We start from the raw sequence: 18,836 nt of genomic DNA, 5'->3' as shown, positions 1-18,836 counted from the left end.
CCACGGTGTTACATTAAAATAATGTCAATCAAACCATTAAATAGGCGATCTGTCTAACCTTGTCTGGTGCAGGTGAAACGCCATAGCGGGCCTGAACAAAGGGCTCGCAGGTGTGAGCGGAATCCCAATACCTTATCACTGGGCCAGTAAAGAACAGAATATAGTGTTTCTTAGATCTCTGCGCTTTGCTACCACTCCATTTCAGACTAAAAGGAGAAACTGAGCCTTAGGGGTGAAGCAGGCAGTTCCAGCCTATAGATTCTTTACAACAATAGCCAGTATCATATAGTCAGGAGACTGGAGGACAGCTGGAGATGGAGCGGCCTGTCTGGTCCTTCAGAAGGAGAGTGTGTACAGAAAGGCAAAGGGATGAAAGAAGTGGGAGCTGGTATGTAACGGACAGGGCCAGGTTTGGGTCTCTACCTGGGGCAATCAGAGGCCACAAGTAAGCCTAGAGAGATGAACATATGAGTCTGGGATAGTCATACCACTGGGGCCCATGTTTTTCTTTAGTAGCAAGATTTTAGAAGTGGGAGCAGTCATGCAGATCCAAATGGCCTTTGTCATTGAGAACAGGTAAGAGCTTATGCCCGTGAGCCTTGACATACTGCTTGGCGGCTGGCTACTTTTTGCCCTCATGTATGAGGCCTGTCTCATATGAACTGAAAGGACCCTCTCTCTTGGATATTTGCCTTAAACAACTGACTTTGAAAGCAGGCCTTTCAGTAATGACAAAACAGGCAACAATATTTGGGCCAAGTAATAGAGTAGAATGAAGTACAAACATATTAATCTATTTTTAAATCCACCCATTACAAAAATGAGCCTAAAAAGCTTCACATATTGTATGACGCACTAATGTTACTGAAAATACTGGGAGAATATGTTGGAAATATAATATATCCAGCACACATGCACACAGCAGCACATACCCATATATCAAGTGCTGAGTGGCAATCATTCACCTAGACACTGTCACATTGTGGTAAATGGGCTTATTTTGCATGAGAAGGAAGAGGGAGCGATGGGCTGCAGCGAGCAAAAGAGGGACTGAGGGACTGAATCAAATGATATGAGTAGGCAAAATTAAGCTCCAATGCAAGTGGAACACTTCACAGGAGAGCCAATTTCAATTCCACAGCACTTAATTTAGGATTTGTGTGGTTCAGCAGCATGCTACTGTATAGTAAGCCATGTAAGGACAAAGCTTGAGAGGCAACTAACAAGAAGCTATCCAGGCTCTTGAGGTATCCATCACGTAGACCTGCCCCTACTCCCATCAGTGAATTAAAAACTAATATTATAGCTAAGAGACTGTGTGGATGTTTAAAGGGGTCATTAAAAAATCATATTAATTTTGCATCAGCAGCTTGTAAATTTTGTCTCCCTCTTCCATCAGTGAGAGCAATTACACAAACACTGTGAACCTCTTTCTGGATTGAAACTCTTCCTCTCAATACTTCTTAGATTTTTGCCCAATATGCTTCTCAACATTCCTAGCTGTGTTAGCCTAAACCTTCTTTCCCGGCTCTTTATTTTTCTATATTGCGTTTATGTAAATATGACCCAAAAAACTTTAAGATAATCAGAAGCCACTGGGAGTAGTGATGGATTGGGTAATGATTTGTGCATAACTGTAAAGAAACCATAATCTTCATACCTGGTTCTCTTTGAAGTCAGCCCTCTGGAAGTCATAACCTAGCTGAGCATAAAAGTTGTTCCCAAAACTGTAGACCTGCCCAGTTTCAGTCCATATGAAGGAGTGTCGGCTTCCACAGGCTATACCAACTACATTGGCGAAATTCCCATCTAGGTGACTTCCTCTGACGTTTAGTTCCTGTGGCAATTTGACTTCGACTGGCTGGTTTTTTACTGCCCTCTCTCCATTACCCAACCTAGGAAAAACAAAAAATCAAACAGAAAATACCTTTAGGCTTTTTCTTCTTCTGCAATCATTCAATATTCTTTATATTCTGCTGTTTACACTTTAAAAGTTTATTTTCTTTAACACTGTTTTTGCCTTGTGCTTTCTATTTTATTTCAACATAACAAAAGACACCAACAGATACGGCTTTTACTTGCACTACTACAACGATACTATAATTTTACCTTTGTGCTATTTTTCTTCTAACCAAACAAGAGTCGCCTAATAAGCATGTTTCAGTGAGGTCAGTTTTACATTCCGGGGAAATAACTGAACCCAACTTAATTTGAAGCTGCACAAATGACTTTACACAGGCCAGAGCCGAGACTTGTGTTTCTGCTTCTGCATGCCTAGTGCGAGTGAACAAAGAACATCCAAGCCCCTGTTTCAAGATGAGCTGGTCAAACGCAGCCCCAGCACCCCTGTGACCTATGAGCTCCCAGCAGCTTCAAACGGAGCTCTGCTGTTTGCTTCTTGATAAAATGCTCCTCTTTGTATTTGTTTCCCTGAGCCAGCGTCATAACCTGCAATGCCCCGGCCATATCTGCTAGTTTGCGGCATGTCTGGGAAAAATAACAAACAGTCTTCTCCATTATTTCCACAAACGGGGAACGAAAGGTCCTCGCCCGTCATCCCCACGAGAGCCTGTATTGATTACAACAATGCTTCAACTCAAGACAAGACCACTCTGGGGTCACAGCTATTTCCATCAGAAAGTTTGCCAGTTTAAATTTACACAGCTCCCTCGTACTCTTCTCCTCTCTCGCCTCCAGTGAGACACACAGGAGAGCTGAGGAATTTTCAGATATCAGAGTGCCAGTTGTGTAACACAGATGCTCACCCTTTGCCCTGCAAGTGGGTGTTGCGGAGCTCCAACTATAGGCTCCTCCAACTATAAGCGCCCCACTAGAGAGCCCCGACCTGCTTAGACAGGTCAAAGCATCATCAGTAGAGAGAGAACCGCAGACAGAGAAATGGAGATTGAGAGAAGGAGACTAAGGGACAATGGGAAATGATGAGAGAGTGAGAAGTGATGCCTTTGTTCCTTTTATGTATTTCTCTGAGGTCTGCCATGCAGCTGTTTGAGTACTTGAGGGCCACTGAATCACTGTAGTCCCCATGCCCTTAAATGTCATTAGAGCCAGACTGGCTCCTGGCTGGAGAAGTTTTAACAAGGAAGCTCATCAAAAGATAAACAACTTCTGTTTGTTTATAACTATGTCTGAGTTTGTTTGTCTGTCAGCTAGCCTCTTTCGTCCGATTAATATACAGCCATACAGTACACCGGCAGAAAACAATAAGACGTTTGAATGGCCAGTGGGCAGAACAAACTGATAGCTTCACGGACAGCTGAGTAGTTCCCCAAAGTATCACTACTCATCCTCATCCTTCACACACCGTCAAAGCAAGACATATAACGTTACTTCTGACATTTACTTACTGTCCACTGGTGCCATTTCCCCATGCAAAGATCTTGTTATCCACTGTAGTGAAAAGGAAGAAGAGGACAACGTTATTATATGACATGACGGCCGAAACGCGTCAACAGTCGTTTCAAATTCTTTGAGACATCTTTGGACTCGCATGTGGCTACTGCTGTTGAAATAATGACAAGTGGTAATGCTTAAAAGCTGCAGATGTTTCACAGTAACGGCTCAGGTTGTGTGTTTTCCCTTTTGTCCTCAAGTGTAGAGTGAGCAGTGCCATGTCAGCGGGTGGACCCTTTCCCGCTGCGTGAAGTTTGATTAATACAGCCTCGACAGAGAGTTCAGAGACTGGGGCCGCCTCTCACACACCCTGCTGTAAAATAATGAGCCTTCAGCGGGAAGGAATAATATACATGGGAGACACTTCCTTAGAATAAGTCCAAGCTGAATATATTCAAATGAAATGAGGAGAGGAGGCAATCCTAACTGATTAGACTTGTCTCAAAGAGAGGGCGAAGCCTATATATTTCTCCTTCTATGTACATGTATTTAACTGTCACCTCCGCACTAAGAGTCCAACATGGCACTCATCCATTTGCATATAGTTACTATAAATACCTGGACCTTACCTGTTCCTGCAGTGATTCGAGTCACGCTAGAATACAGACAAGTCTTATTGGTCTTATGGGAACTCAAACACCACAGGGGTAACAGCCAATAGCAACAGACTTTACTCATCAAGCCAGCGGAGCCCTCATACATTATAGAGTAGGCTTTATGATTTACCTAAGCTTGTCAAAAGAGAAAAATTATCAGGCAAATGTGGGGTAATAAATTGCAATCCGTGCTGCATATGTTTGACACGTGACCCTTGGCATTTTAAGGATCGGGTTGTATGAAAGAGTCACAGGCAAATGTGGGGAAAAAAGAAAATAACATGAAAAGTGAAATATCACTTGGGAAACTTTGAGGAAAATGTTCAAAACATTTGAGGGATTGCTCCTTTTGCCAGAATGCAACGCCTTTTTTGCACCTATGTTGCACAGATATGTAGATATTGTCCCTAATTAACCAGTTTCTAATCAAAGAACTGTAGAGCACACACTTTTCTTTACTTTGACTGATGTTAATATACTACATCTTCAGACTATGGGTAGATTTTCTGCAGAATATAGTACACATTCACGAATCAAAGTTTTCTACTAGTCAATCTCATTAAACCATTGGCGAAGATCTGTTGACTCAACCACAGCCAGTGTTTTGGCCAGCAGATTTCTGGATAAAGGATAACTGACTACCTATTCCATGAGCCTCTCACTGTTTAGAGTTTAGATACATTTAAAAAAAAAAGTTGTGTTCCTCAGTTTTACTCCACTCCAAACTGTACACCTACATCCAAAACCAACCCAAACACAATTCCTCAGCATTAACCCACAAAGCTTCCAGTTTCTAGATTCTGATTCTTAATATTCAGATATGTGTTTACAGAAATTAGCTGCAAATATGATTATGTACATCATCATTTATACAGTCATCTGCGTGTTTATGTGCTACTCTAGCATACAATGCAGAATTGCTCCACTACTTTGGCTGGTTTGCTACAAACTAAGATCAAGCAATCAACAAATAGACTGTAACTTTATATTCAAGTTGGGCAGCAGAAATAAACTGCACTTTTAATATGCAGACATTTTATAACCTTTCAAGTGCATTAGGTAATAATTCATGTGAAATTACCTCCTCTAGCTAGATTCAGGACATACTGCTCAATGGACCAACCACAATATTTATGAAGTGCTGCTCAATACTGGTCTATGTACATTTTCAGTGCTCGCATTAATAATATAAACAAAATTAATTAAATGAAATTAATTAAAGGACCATGTTTTAACAATACATAAAATTAAAAGAAGAGAATTTCCCTTTGCCTCAAATAGCAAATCTTTTTTTAAACTCTCATTCTATGTTTTACCATTTTTTATAAAACATAACTGTAGCAATTATGAGTCTAGTAAACATGAAGCATGATGTTTTTTTATTATGTTTTCTGCATATGTTCCATGTAATATAATGTTTTATCATTTACATTAAATACACAAATACTGTCATTTAACCATTCGCTCATACATTATGGTGGAAAGCCACTCGCCTTAGAAATGTCACTATTATGAAGACATTTTTAATATGTGTATTAATATTTACAATTACATATATTATATATGTTTTTGTCTTTTAAGTGTCTAATTTTAAAATTAAATTATGCGTTCATGTAAATGGGTTACATTTAACTTGGCAGTATAGAAAAATATGTACTTTGTGTGTATGAATTAAAACGTGCCTTTTCGGCAGGCTATTATTGACATGCACCACAGTTCGGGTTGTGTGTAGCGAATGTTCTCCCTAAGACGCTTTAAGATGTTACAGTGTAACTCAGCTTTGACAGCCTGGAGGACAAACTCACAGTGCACAATCCTATGAATGTCAAAGAAAATGATGCTCTTGCTCGTGCTTCTGACAAGTTCTCATGGCAGAGACCGCAGACTCTTCCTCTCAAGACTGCTCTTTGGTTTCTGAGAGCAAGCTCATCATCAGCAATGATCCTCGACATGCAGGTTAGGTCAGTGTGTGTGCAGCAATAACAGCCTCTGAACTTTTTGATTGCAAGATGTGTAAGTTTGTTGCCACAACTTTACATACTCATACTCTCTTGCAGAGCATACCCATGTAGCTAGAAGTAGAGTATGAGCTAATTTCATCTTATAAATCATCACATACATGCAATAATGTTATGCATTTCACCTCTAAATTTTGGGAACAGATTTTAATTGGCTGATCTAGTTTCCTGTGACAAAAGCAGGACTGGACCTATCGTGGCCACAGACGTGGATTGGTTCCAGCCTGTGCAGCCCTGAATTGGATAAGTGGAAGAAGACGGTGAATGGATATTTCACTTTTTTGAACACCAGTGTAAAATATTAGTTTTGAGAGAATATTAGGATTGTGGCAGTTTTAACATTGTGATGTTACGAAACGTGTCATAAAATGTTAAAACACCTAAAACTAATTATTTGTTTGTCTCACCTCAGCTTTTTTTCCTCCACAAATGATATAAGTTTGAAATTAATCCTAGCTACAAAGGATATTGTATATGGTTATATAGACATATGTATATATGAGTTCAAATCTCCCCGGTTTTCTACCATGGATGTGCTCATTCGGTTAACTTGTTATTTATTCTAAATATATCATTTTGTCTGGTTGCCTGTGTTAGACCTGCGGCCCGGTCTGTCATTTCCCATCTTATATATAATATACTATCATGTATTGTACTGCTGGATCTATTACTTACAAGTTTCAAAAACAATACAGAAACTTTAAGCAAAATTTATCAAATATATTTCACTTGAGTGTCTGAGGGTTTACAGAAGAGCTTTAACTTTTTACGTATTTAAAAAAAAAATATATAAAAACAGTCGAGCTTTACTTTTAGCCGGGATAAGAATTCTTGGTGGAATAATGAAATAAAGATGAGAGTGAAAATGCAATGGGAATAAAGACTGCGCCTATTTTATTTTGCAGTTTTGTGTTTTATTGTATCCTTTTGTTCTCTTACTTTTTGTTTTTCTGTTTTTGTTTGTTTTGCTACTCCAACTCTTGAGAATTGTAACGTGGGAGTATGATAAATAGCAGTGGTTAGAGTATGTTGAACCGAAGCACAAAAAAATATTGGCAGCTGTAGGTCTGCTGTGTTGTTCGGCACACAGGCGCATTATTAAAGATATCTGTTATCACCAGGTTTGGGTCAAACAGTAAACAACACTAAAAAGCATCTACAGCTAAAATGTATTTTAGTTTTAGAAAACAGAAAAACTTTAGATTATAAAAGTTGATTATTTGGTTAGTTTAACAGTTTCAGTCAGATCCTTACATACACAGAGCGCTTCATCCAACCCGTTTCAAAGGCTAAAAAATGTCTTTGCAAAGTAGTATTTAAATTCAGGTCTTCATAATTAATACACGTGCTCAGGAAAATGCATCTCTTTACTGTTTTATGTCCCTCACCTTGTATCTTTAAGCCCTCTGTTCTCCTCTGAGTGGCAGATGTTTTCACCCCCACCCTAACCCACCCAGCCACCCACACATACATTCTCTCTGTCTGTGGCTGGCATGGGGGCACGGAGGCCGACAGCGGTGCATCAGGCTGACAAACAGAACTGATGGGCTGGGCTGAGAGCGGGCAATCTGGCAGGTTGAGTATTCACCCTCCTTTGCCCCCCACTAGCCCCTTGCTAGCCCCTGCTGCTCTGCACCATACGCAGGCACCGGCATCCCAGCGGCTGGTGGCCCATTGCTTTGCTCCCCCATAAAAATAGCCCATCCCATTATTCTTCTGCCTCCCTGGGGGCCACAAGGTCTCCAGCATCATTACCAGGACTAAGGATCTGACTCTGCCGCCACCACTTGGTACTCCCCCTCCTCTCCCCTCACTCCTCTTCTCTAATTATAGGTCAAGCACTCTTTTTGTAAATTATAAAACCTTTGTTCTTATCAGGAAAACTGAACAAGAAGGAAAGATACGACGGAAGGGCAGGGAGCAAGGAAGACGTGAAAAAGTATGTGAAAAAAGTGGAGGGAAGATGATGTAAAAATAAGAAAGGAGGGGGAAATTTTTCAATTATAAAGCCAAGCTAATTTGGTATGACCAGCGACTGTCATGCATGGTGACGGAGCTCCATTATGCAGTCATTTGAGCTCTTTCAAATTAGTTATGTTAATGTCCTGCGTGTGAATGTAACACTTGGATGGGACAAGATTTCAGCAATTAATTTCTACAGTCAGTGGAGAGACAAGCAAATTTATTTTCCCCCTCTCAGGGAATTGGTGGCGGAGGGAGTGAGGAGGGGAGAGAGCATTCTGGAGCAGGGAACAAGCTAAACACAAGACCTAAATAAAGCCTGAACAATGGGAGCCAATGCCTCCTCATTCATTCAATTGACAATGTTTTGCAGCTTAAACCTGTTTTATTAATTATGTTTGACATTTCCTTAATTAGTTTCATTTACACCAAATCAATCCCTGCTGCTGTACAGCGTCATTTATCATTTTAAAAAATTTGCATAGCCAGTGCTGACTTTTTCTACTTAATTATACATTAAAAGTGTCAGCCGCGCTTGCTGCCTGGCATTATCTGAGGCAGAAAGGTTTGTGGCTGGACGGGGGTGGCATTAATCATCAGGGCGGGCGCGGGCAAGGGGTGCTCCCGGTCGCCAGCGGGAGAGCCGAGCGGGCTTCTCATTTTCTAAGCTTGATGCTTTCGGGGCTATGGTGACCTTAATGACCTACGGGGAGAAGCAGACAAATCAACGACCTCCAGCCCCAAAAACAACTACATCTTGTTTACAAATCATGTGGAAAGGAAAGGCAGGAGCACAGGCAGGGAAAGAAAAGCCAGGAAGATGTGTAGCCAAATCAAAAACACAAGTTGAGCTGCCATACTGTATTTATGCAAGCACTAAAGAAATTGGTATTGTTTGGATAACAGTTTTTTTAGGCTTTCATTTAACTTAATGATTAAAGGTAGCTTATTTGCATTTACATGTAATGTTTTTTTGGATAAAAAAAGAAAGATCATCAGCTACATGTGTCAGAAAGCTAGCTAATGTTCTTCATTCTAATTAAATAATGCCAGCATTAGTAGCTGAAATCTAAATGTATTCCACTATATCTCCAAAAGCAACTTAACCGGCTGAGTCAACTGGCTGAGTATGGCTATTACTTTCCCTTCAGCAAGTTTGTGAACACAGAGCAAACTGACAGCTCAAATACCTGGCAAGCTCACTCCTGAGTAAATCTTCTGAGTGTTGAGGTGAACATGGCTTTACAAATCACCCATTCAGGAACCGAGGCAGAAATTGGCAGGTAGGCAGAGCCGTGGTGTCAGGAGTGAAAATTACTCTGAAATGCGGAGCACAGTGAGAGGCTGAGTGAGTGAGTTTCTGAATGGTGAAAGCTATGGGTGTCACTGTGTACTATGTTCACATGGGAAATCAAACAAGTGTATTTTGGAGGCGAGTCAACACTTTTGTCCTTTGGAAAATGAAAATATTTTATGTCAATTTAAATTCAGACCGGCCTCAGGTACTGCACATAAAAAAAAGTGCATGGCATATCAGGCTCATGCGCAGGTGAAACGGTTACTCTTACTGGTAAAACGCCAGTCTTTACCTTACATCAATTGTCATATTAAATGTATCTTTAGGAGGTTAAGTAGATTAAAATGCACAATGATAAAGTATTAGACATAAGGTGAGGATACACCAGAGTCAAAGATGAAGAAAACCAACCAAACAGTTGATTTCTCAAAAAGGCCCCTGAATAAGGTGTATTAAGAAGACTGTAGCCATGGCTTTGCTTAAAAAATATTTAAAGGGAAACACAAAAGAGAGGCAGACAACAAAGAACCTGATGAAGTGGCAAATACCCTGGCATGCTCCAACAGGAGCAGCACAGTGGCTGCCAGAGGCAGCTACATCTGCACGCCTCACTGCCCCCTCTGGCCCCAGCTGAAGTACTAACTATCCTCCCTGGCTCATTGTATTAAGATAATCAAGGTGAGTATCTTTGATTGCAATGGGCCAGATCAATATTGGAAAAGAAAAAAAATGTTGGGGGGTGGGTTTGTCTTGCTAATAGACAGGAAAATGCTTAAGAACGAATTGCTAAAATGTGGAGACTGGGGAGTATTAAACATCATTATTGTAGAAAGTTCCTAATCCGCATATTAATGGTGCACATTGACTGGAAAACTTTGTATTATTGCAAAGTACTTGAAATAAGCTACTGACTGCTTTCACTCATGAAAATATTATAATTTATATAAGTGATCACTTTAAAAACTAGAACTTTCCTTTCTCTTCAGCCCCCCCACCCGAACATCACCATCAATTCCCCGACGAGAAGCACCCCTTTAAATGCAAAACATTTCTACTATCAAGGATTATGCTTCCTTTCAGGATATATGAAAACCCCTTTGAGAAAATATGATGATGAATTCATGGGCCTAAAACTCCGGGGTAGTTTTTACATTCGCAAAAAAACGGAAGGAGGGGAGGAGAAAAATCACCTATTTGGATGGCATACATTACCATTACTCTTGTATTGTATCTCCACTTTTCATAATGACGGGGATAAGTGTCCTGCTCCGAATGCGTATCCGCTGACAATAGAGGCAGACATTACTTGGTTAAAAGCTTGGGGTCCTGTGGGTAAAGAGGCCCAGAGAATAAAGAGTATCCGTCATGGCTAACGAGCTATAAGGATAGCACATTGCCTTTATAAATCACTAGATCTTGCTGTTTATTTAAATTCATTGGTGCCTCATTATAACTGAGCTATGCACCTTTAGGTCTGAGTTGATTAGGAGTGCCATAGCTCAAAATGGCTTTTAATTCAGTGAAACGTAGCTCTGACCTTGGTGCCGTAACCCTGACTAAAACACGCAGCGACTCCCACATTAATAATGATGCTACCTTTACTGGGCCGCAGAGCTGTGCCGCTGCTACTTAAAATATGTATTATTAGTTACCAGCGACGGCACATTTATCACACCAAATTACCCTTCGGTGTAAAACTGCTTAATTCTGGGTCCCTGTACCCCTCTGCACTATTACCTGCTCTTTAGAAAGGCCTGGAATTAAATGTAGGGATGAAATGTCAGGGTAATGGGGAAGAGGATGCGGGTCGATGGGATGCACACTTGATCATTCCCTAGTGGCCTTCTCCACATCCAGACAATATACTGAATGTGTCCTCCTCGTAAAAAAAGCTTCACTGCATCTTGCTTTGCAGGCCTTTGAAGACGTAAAATGCTGTTACACTATAATATGCTTTACACTGCTCATTAAAATTACATGCAAAATATTATCTACTTCATGTGGGCTTGAAGGACAACTATATATTCTAGGCATCAAGATTAAATGAAATATTTGGCTCATAAACAGAAACTTTGGATGAGCAAAGAAAACAAAAGCAACCCCAAACTTTTTAGTCACCGGGGCATTTTAACAGATCAACACTCCACTGACTTCAGCATACAATACATACACCAGCATTTCTGTGCACAACACAACAGTACCTACTCACAGCCTACCAGCCTATTGAGGAAACAGAGTGGAAAGTGGCCATTGTTCATCCCCTGTGTGCCCACCAGAGACTGATTACTTGGACCAATCAGCTAAATGATTAGATCTATTAGGTACCTTAGAGTGGCCATCAACATCAGCTTGCCAAGCTTCAAGACCTGTGGGACTTAGCCCATCAGAGTCAACTCATTAGGTGTCTGGACTCTACCCAAAACTACAGCAGAAAGACACAGACAGAGGGCCAGGAAGACAGTAGGGAGAGACAGAGCGAGAGAGAGAAAACAAAACTTCAATAAATGAATTAGATGCCTCCCAAACAATAAAGCACCTTTGGGATCAATTGTGTTTATGTGGTTCAACATCTCAAGAACATGTAAAAACAATACAAAGTGATCTAACAGATAACATAAGTGGGAGTATTTTGAGTGTTAGCCACATAATCCATTGTTATAAGACCAATGGGAATGGACTGGTATACAGAATTTCTTTTCTCTAAGTATAACATCAAACAGTCCAGTAATAATTTAGATTACCAGGGACAAGGCGATGACGGTTTTACAGAGAAACACAGACAGTGCTGGCATAAACACATTTCTCATATCAAACACAGCCGTACAGTACATAAATATATGCACAATACATTAATGGTTTCTGCTCATCTGAGCAAGTGGCAAGGCTGGAGCAGTGGGGGGAAAAGAGACGTTACACACATTCCATCAGATGTCGAATCAATTAGTCACGACCATCTTCCAAAGTCAGAAATAACCACTCGTCCTCCTGTCTCCAGGGAGCCAGGGATAGGCCTGGGCAACAGACGAGAGATGGGAAAGGATCCAGAGACCCAAAGGGGGGTAAAAGGAGGAAAATGAGAGAAAAGAAAAAAAGGGGATAAATAATGCTGTCTGTTTTACACCGCACAGTCTCGCGTCTCTATTTTTTCACTAGTTTTCCGTATATACAGTAGGTTCTCAGCGGAAGTGCTTTGCATATCAGAGGGCACTCGTTTTGCACACTGTAAACACTCTGGTCATTAACATGTGATGACATTATCTTCCTAATCGCACAATAGAAGGTCTCCTTCATAATGTATACAGTACATCGCAGCTGTAACACTGACTCGAACCCTTTTTTGACGACTTTCATTGGGCAGCTGTTTGTGTCTATTCACTTACAACAAAGCCTTTAATCTGTTAATCTGAAGCATAAAGCAAGCATATACAGCACAGAGATCATGTGACCGCTTTGCTAAAAGGTAAAGGGACATGATTATTTTGCATAAAGAGAAGCACAATGGAGATCCTTTCCCTGGAGGCTAAAAATAATTTAATCTGGCATGTAGATGCATAAATAGCAGTCTGAATTGTACCTATTATTACTGGTTTTCAGAAGTTGTTAGCCGATTAATCTGTTTCTCCTCATCTGAGCTGGTGTACAGAGGAGAAGCTATTGTATCTGCTAAGATTTCCCTTTTGCTTTGTAATCTCCCTGAACCTCCAGATTAGAGCAGTTTATCTAAAGACTGAATAACATAATCTAAAACACTTTTATCAAACGTGTTACCCTCCACACCTTGTGTTCTAAAGCGAAATACCACCGTATTATCCTAAATATTTGAAGAACAATTGAATAGTTCTTCTGCAAAAAACAAGTGCTCTAAAAACAGCTTATACTCTATATGGTTCCTGTGGTAAAGTATGAGAGGGAGCGGTTCTTCACTGAACACAACACTAACCAAGCCTCTGGGTGTAAGTGTTGTTGTTTGCCCACGGACTTGACCCTTAGAATAAGCGAGGAAAAAAGGAAAAAGTGAACTAGCAAGTGCAAGACAGAGACAGAGAGGGTACTTTGTGGGACCCAAAACCACTGCAGAGAAGGCCACAGACACCCCACATTCCCCTCTGATTTCGTTATTTGTTCATATCGCGACGAATGGTTCTTGTTGTTAGGGGGTTGGCAGTGGAGTGTAGTCAAGGGGCGAGAGAAAGCTGTGGTCCCCGCTCTGAATCCGCCACATTAGATGGCGTGTGTTTGTGCCCTAGGGATCGCAGCGCCTCAGCCTGTGTTTGGGGTACTTTGTCAGATGACTCAGTGTGTGTGATTTATGAGCTCTGGAAAGGTTGCATTTCCAGCACGCATGGACGTCCGCATGGTAAATGGAGAAATTCTGAATTTATTAACATACAATGAATGATGATTAATGTTTTGGTATAGATCATGCTCTCTTTTCAGATGTCTCAGTATGGGGGTGATATATGCAGCAATAAAATGATATGTATGTACTCAAAAGCACATTGCGTGAGCATCGAGTCCATGACTCTTAGACACATTTACTGTGTATATGTGTGATGCGAGTACTGGAAGGTTCCCTAGTGTTATCGGAACTCCGTGGACATTTATCTACGCACTGAACGACAGTACGACTTGTGCAAGTTCTACCCTGCGCACAAAGTGAACTGTTCCCTTCTATGGGAAATGCACCTTGCATAGTCAATGAGGAAATGTATAAATTAAAAACACGAAAAACTGTGAGCAAAAGAATGCAATTTAGACCGATATCAGTATACATTTGGAGATCCATTCATCAAAATCCCCACCATTATTAGCTTTTGTATTCTACAACACATCTTGTGTCTCCCTCATCAGCTTTTTCAATATCTTCTCAAATACATTACTGCCAGTGTCGAGCGGGTATGTTCACCCTAGGCCAATTACTGCGTTGAACCATAAAGGTAAGCATTGCTGAAGAAAGTTCTCTCATATATTTGCCTTGTGTCTCAGCCACCCACCGACGCAGGTGGGAAATACAGGTAATGTTGGACATCTTTATAATCACAAAGACAACAGAGGAATCAATATGCAGAAGCATGTCTCTGACAGGTTCTTGGAATACATCTATATGGGAGATTGTGAGTCTCCCAACACGTTTGCATCTAAACGGTGAATCAGGGTTGACCTCTACTTATGCAATGAGTCAACCATTTCAGCCTTGGAAAGAGGCTGCATATTGCTCCATGCTTGCACGTGTGTGTGTGTGTGTGTGTGTGTGTGTGTGTGTGTGTGTGTGTGTGTGTGTGTGTGTGTGTGTGTGTGTGTGTGTGTGTGTGGAGGGGGGCAGGGGGGATCAGATAAGTTAGATGGAGTGATCATTTCATTGTGCGGCCTAAAACATTCAAGTGTGTGTATGCATATCTTGATATGCACTTTGAAGTGACTGTATATGAGGTGCGGTATGTGTGCACGCTCTGTGTTTACTGCAAACGTCTGAGCCCAAGTAGCGATATAACATAAATGTGTATAAGTATGTGCACGCGCTTGTGGGTTAACTTTATATGAATGCGGTTGCTGTCAGAAGAAGCTGACTGGTGATGAGGGATGGAGAGAATCAGAAACACATTGGGCTGGGAATGGGGTGTGAGCCGCAGGGTCGCCCTGGCACAAAACACAACTGCCTCTCACATCATTACCCTCATTCCCCTAATGCGCACAACACTTAGAGCTACAAACAGGCTTGAGTCCAGAACACACATATAGACACACAAACCTACAGAGCCACGCACTCACACAGGATAAACTATACATATGCCTGCACTCATCCTCCAGCAACACATAATGTTCTTTTAAGTGTTCAAGTACAGTAACCAAAGCTGTGTCTTAACATTACTGAGAACTGAAGAAAAAAAAACTCAACACATTATACACATTATATAACAAACGCCACAATTCTGATGGCAAAATGTGTAACAGGCTGTTGCAGGTCAGAGTGCTGCATAGTGGCTCTCCAGGACCTGCTCTTTACAAAGTGAGCCAAGGAGGCACTTTTCCACATCCTTAGATCTTTGCCCATTCTGAAAACACATTCACTGCATTTGAGACCAAAAAAGAAATGATAGCCATTTCAAACACAATTGAGCTCCACTGGGAAAAGTATACCTATTCAACTACAGGACCTCCATAAAATCACAGTAGTTTCACAGTGTAACGGATGCCTTCCTCCCTTCTTGCTGCATGAGAGGTTTTAAGAATGGACCGGGGGGGGCGCTTGAGCAGAGAAAGAAAAGATAAAGGAAGAGAAGAGCAGAAGATACGATGCAGAAGAGTGGAAGAGAGAGGTAAGCCAAGCATAAAATAACTTCAATCTAACATCCTCTCGGAGGGGCGGCAGGAGGCAAATAGCAATCCCACCAATGCCGTGTACTCAAGGGGGTTCCCCCCACCTCTCACTGACCCATAGAGAAGAGGATCATGGGAGAGAAGGGATGAGACAAACCCACTTCAATTAAGCCACAGCGACGTCTCGTCAGCACGGCAGATGAGGTGTCAGAGAGTTCAGCCGTGGATAGATCACAAGGAAAAAACAGTTCCTGGCTCAGCACAGTCACAGTGTTGAACCTTTCTTTCTGTTCTCCTATTTTTCTCCTTCGACTCCGTTATACCTTTCTTCCAGTTTATTATACTAAGACTTTTTTGGATATCTTGCAAGATTAGAGGACGGACAAACTTCTTATGAAATCTGTTAATCTAAAGCATAAAGCAAGCATATACAGATCACGTGACCACTTTGCTAAAAGGTAAATGGACATGATTATTTTGCATAAAGGGAAACACAATGGAGATCCTTTCCTTCCAGGCTAAAAATAATTTAATCTGTCGTGTAGATGCACAAAAAGCAGTCTTACATGTGAATTGCACCCATTATTATTGGATTTCAGAAGTTGGTAGCCGATTAATCTGTCTCTCCTCATCTGAGCTGGTGTAGAGAGGAGAAGCTATTGTGCCTGCTCAGATATTCTTTTTGCTTTGTAATCTCCCTGAACCTCCAGATTAGAGCAGTTTGCCTAAAGACTGAATACCACAATCTAAAAAGAGTAATGACAATGAATTATCCTAAATTATTTGAAGCATGGTTGGATAGTTTCAGGCTTACAGATGACAAAAATTAAAGTTCTGATGCATAAAGAATGCTTCAAAAAACCAACACTCTGATAACAGATGCTACCATTAACACCTTTTTTGCGTTTTCCTTTGGGGTTTTTTAAAGAGCAACAAGACTTTATATTATTACACACTAAAAGTACACAAAGTCACACAGTAATTCACCTCTTTTTGCCTAATGGCAGGTAAAACGGTTAAATAAGGGAAGAATAGAGGTTCTTCACTGAACACAGCACTAACAGGTGAAGGTCAGAATCACATTTTGCGGCATGCTGAGTACTGCAGAACCATATACTGCAATATTGTGCAATTTATCACCTTGTTTCCAACTGCAAATAATTTCCCCATTGGTAAACTTATATGATTAACCTGATAAGATAAATTCCTCAGTCTGTTCCGCTCACTTTATTCATTTTTATTGTTGTCAAGAAGATCAACATTATCATTAAACCCCATCATAAATTTCACATGCACCTCACAAACTAGCAAACTGTTTTGTATTACAAAACTTAACTGAATGCAAACGTGTGGACTGCTATCCTAATACAGGTATTTTGAATGCAAGGCAACAGCAGCCACCAGTTCACAGAGAGATGTTAGAGTTACACATGAATCCACAGTGTGCGACATGAAAGTTAATGGGTGTGTCTAAATGTTGTTGCTGCTGCTGACTATTCTTACTTTATTAATAATAATCCAGCCACCACCGTCGGGCCGCCCCCCTGACAGATGGCTGTGCCTGCCTCTCTCTCATTCTCTCTGTGAGGAAGTTGAGAGATTGGGGCAGTAAACAGGTGACAGGCATTCTAACCTGCATTGTTCTGCAGTGCTCTGATGTATAAAAAAAGAAGAGCAGCTGTATGTCAGGCTTTTCAGAATAAACTAGAATAAACCCAAGCAACTGAAGCGATGTGTAACCACATTATACACAGAGTTGTGGATGCTAGCATGAAAGAAGCCAAAACTACTGATGCTAGTGTTGCTAAGGTCAAATAAACTCTGCAAAGCTATTTGACATGGTGTGTGTTTGCAACATTTTGCGGGGTGCAAAAGTGTTGCACATTTAAAACATGATTTCATTAATGAGGATATAATTAATGGTTTCATACTGCACCTAAAATATTTTTTTACCCATATTTAACTTTCTCAATTTAAAGTGTGCTCAGTTTTAAATGTTTTCTCAGGGTTTTGTCTTTTAGTCTTGTTGACTTGTCTTATTTTATTCCTCTTTTATAAACTGAATAGAGGGAGGGAAACTAGCAAGTCCAAGACAGTAGCAGTGCAGAGAAGGCCATAGACATCTCACATTCAGTTATTTCCTCACTTTGCAGCAAAAGGGTTGAGGTTTATGGGTTGACAGTGGAATAATAAACATGTATCAATCTACTTAGATTCAAGGACAGACAAACTTCTTATCAAATATGCACATTAGCAGTGAGGCGCCTCAGCACACCTGAAAATGGCATTTAAAGGTCATAATGACGTGTAGCCAGTGGTGTATCAAGATTGCATGGACAAGAGAAAGGAGCCAAATCAAAGTAACATTCGGAAGAAAAAGGAAGACTGACAAAAATGTGATTTTTCAAGGTGTAGCTAGAAATAAAGGGAGACATAGGCTCTAGGGGTAGGGGTGGGTGTAAGATGAGGGGGCAATCTGAGAGACCATGAGATATTTGTGAGGGCAGTGCTGTGCCAAAGGTTTCAAGAAGATATCGCTCTCTCTGTGATTAGGCTGACATTAGCATAATATCGGCTTTGTCACCTCATAGGCCAATTGTTATGAAAAGCGCCAATCTTTCCACTTTTCCCGTAACGGCATCAAGGAGGCATCCTAAGGTATAGGAAGCCTCTTTCTCCTCTCGGCACCCAGCACTCCCCCCCTTCTTCTATGAAGCTCTGCTTGGGAGATACAAGCTGGATTTGGCTCACATCCTTGCCTCTTCCCCAACACTCTGCGTGGCTGCCTGGTGTCAGTGCGCCAACTCTCCCAACCCAGCTGCACTGATTAGCAGAGGCAGATTATTAGCCAGGCATCCTCCTGGAAGCGGGGTGTCCAACACCATTTTCGCTATTGCAAAGTACAAAAGAAGTCAAGGACAGAAATGCAGAAATAAACAATTAGCCCCGCAAGTATACCAGCAAAGTAGGGAGAGTTAGGTGAAGCTAATTTGTTTTTACTGCTTGTGGACACATCAGCGAAAAGTGATTCATCAGCATTGTGAAAAGAGCTCTCTCATCTTTCATGCCCTGTCTTTCTCTCTCCCCTCTCCTCTAACTCATCCTCCTCTGTCTAGCACCTGTCCCACTGCCAAGATTTCACCTCCCAAACCCTGGGATGTGAGCATCCCACTCCAAAACTTGTGCAATGCCTTATCTGTACCCCACACACTAACATCCAGCATCTGAGGCATC

General features: G+C 41.1%; 1 protein-coding gene across 1 annotated transcript in view; it reads right to left on the bottom strand.

Annotated features, from left to right (window-relative positions):
- The window catches only part of LOC120442970 (ultraviolet-B receptor UVR8-like), a 303,306-nt gene that overhangs the window by 247,309 nt on the left and 37,161 nt on the right, over positions 1–18,836 (bottom strand). Inside the window, exons 3-4 of the mRNA XM_039620403.1 lie at positions 3,366–3,408; positions 1,661–1,895 (exon numbers count right to left, since the gene is read on the bottom strand). Coding sequence (XP_039476337.1) covers positions 1,661–1,895; positions 3,366–3,408 — 278 coding nt within the window. The remainder of the gene's footprint in view (positions 1–1,660; positions 1,896–3,365; positions 3,409–18,836) is intronic.

Source organism: Oreochromis aureus, linkage group 12 (assembly GCF_013358895.1).
Source record: "Oreochromis aureus strain Israel breed Guangdong linkage group 12, ZZ_aureus, whole genome shotgun sequence".
NCBI classification, from domain to species: domain Eukaryota; kingdom Metazoa; phylum Chordata; class Actinopteri; order Cichliformes; family Cichlidae; genus Oreochromis; species Oreochromis aureus.
The sequence above is the reverse complement of the archived record's forward strand: the minus strand, read 5'-3'. Positions and strand labels throughout refer to the sequence as shown.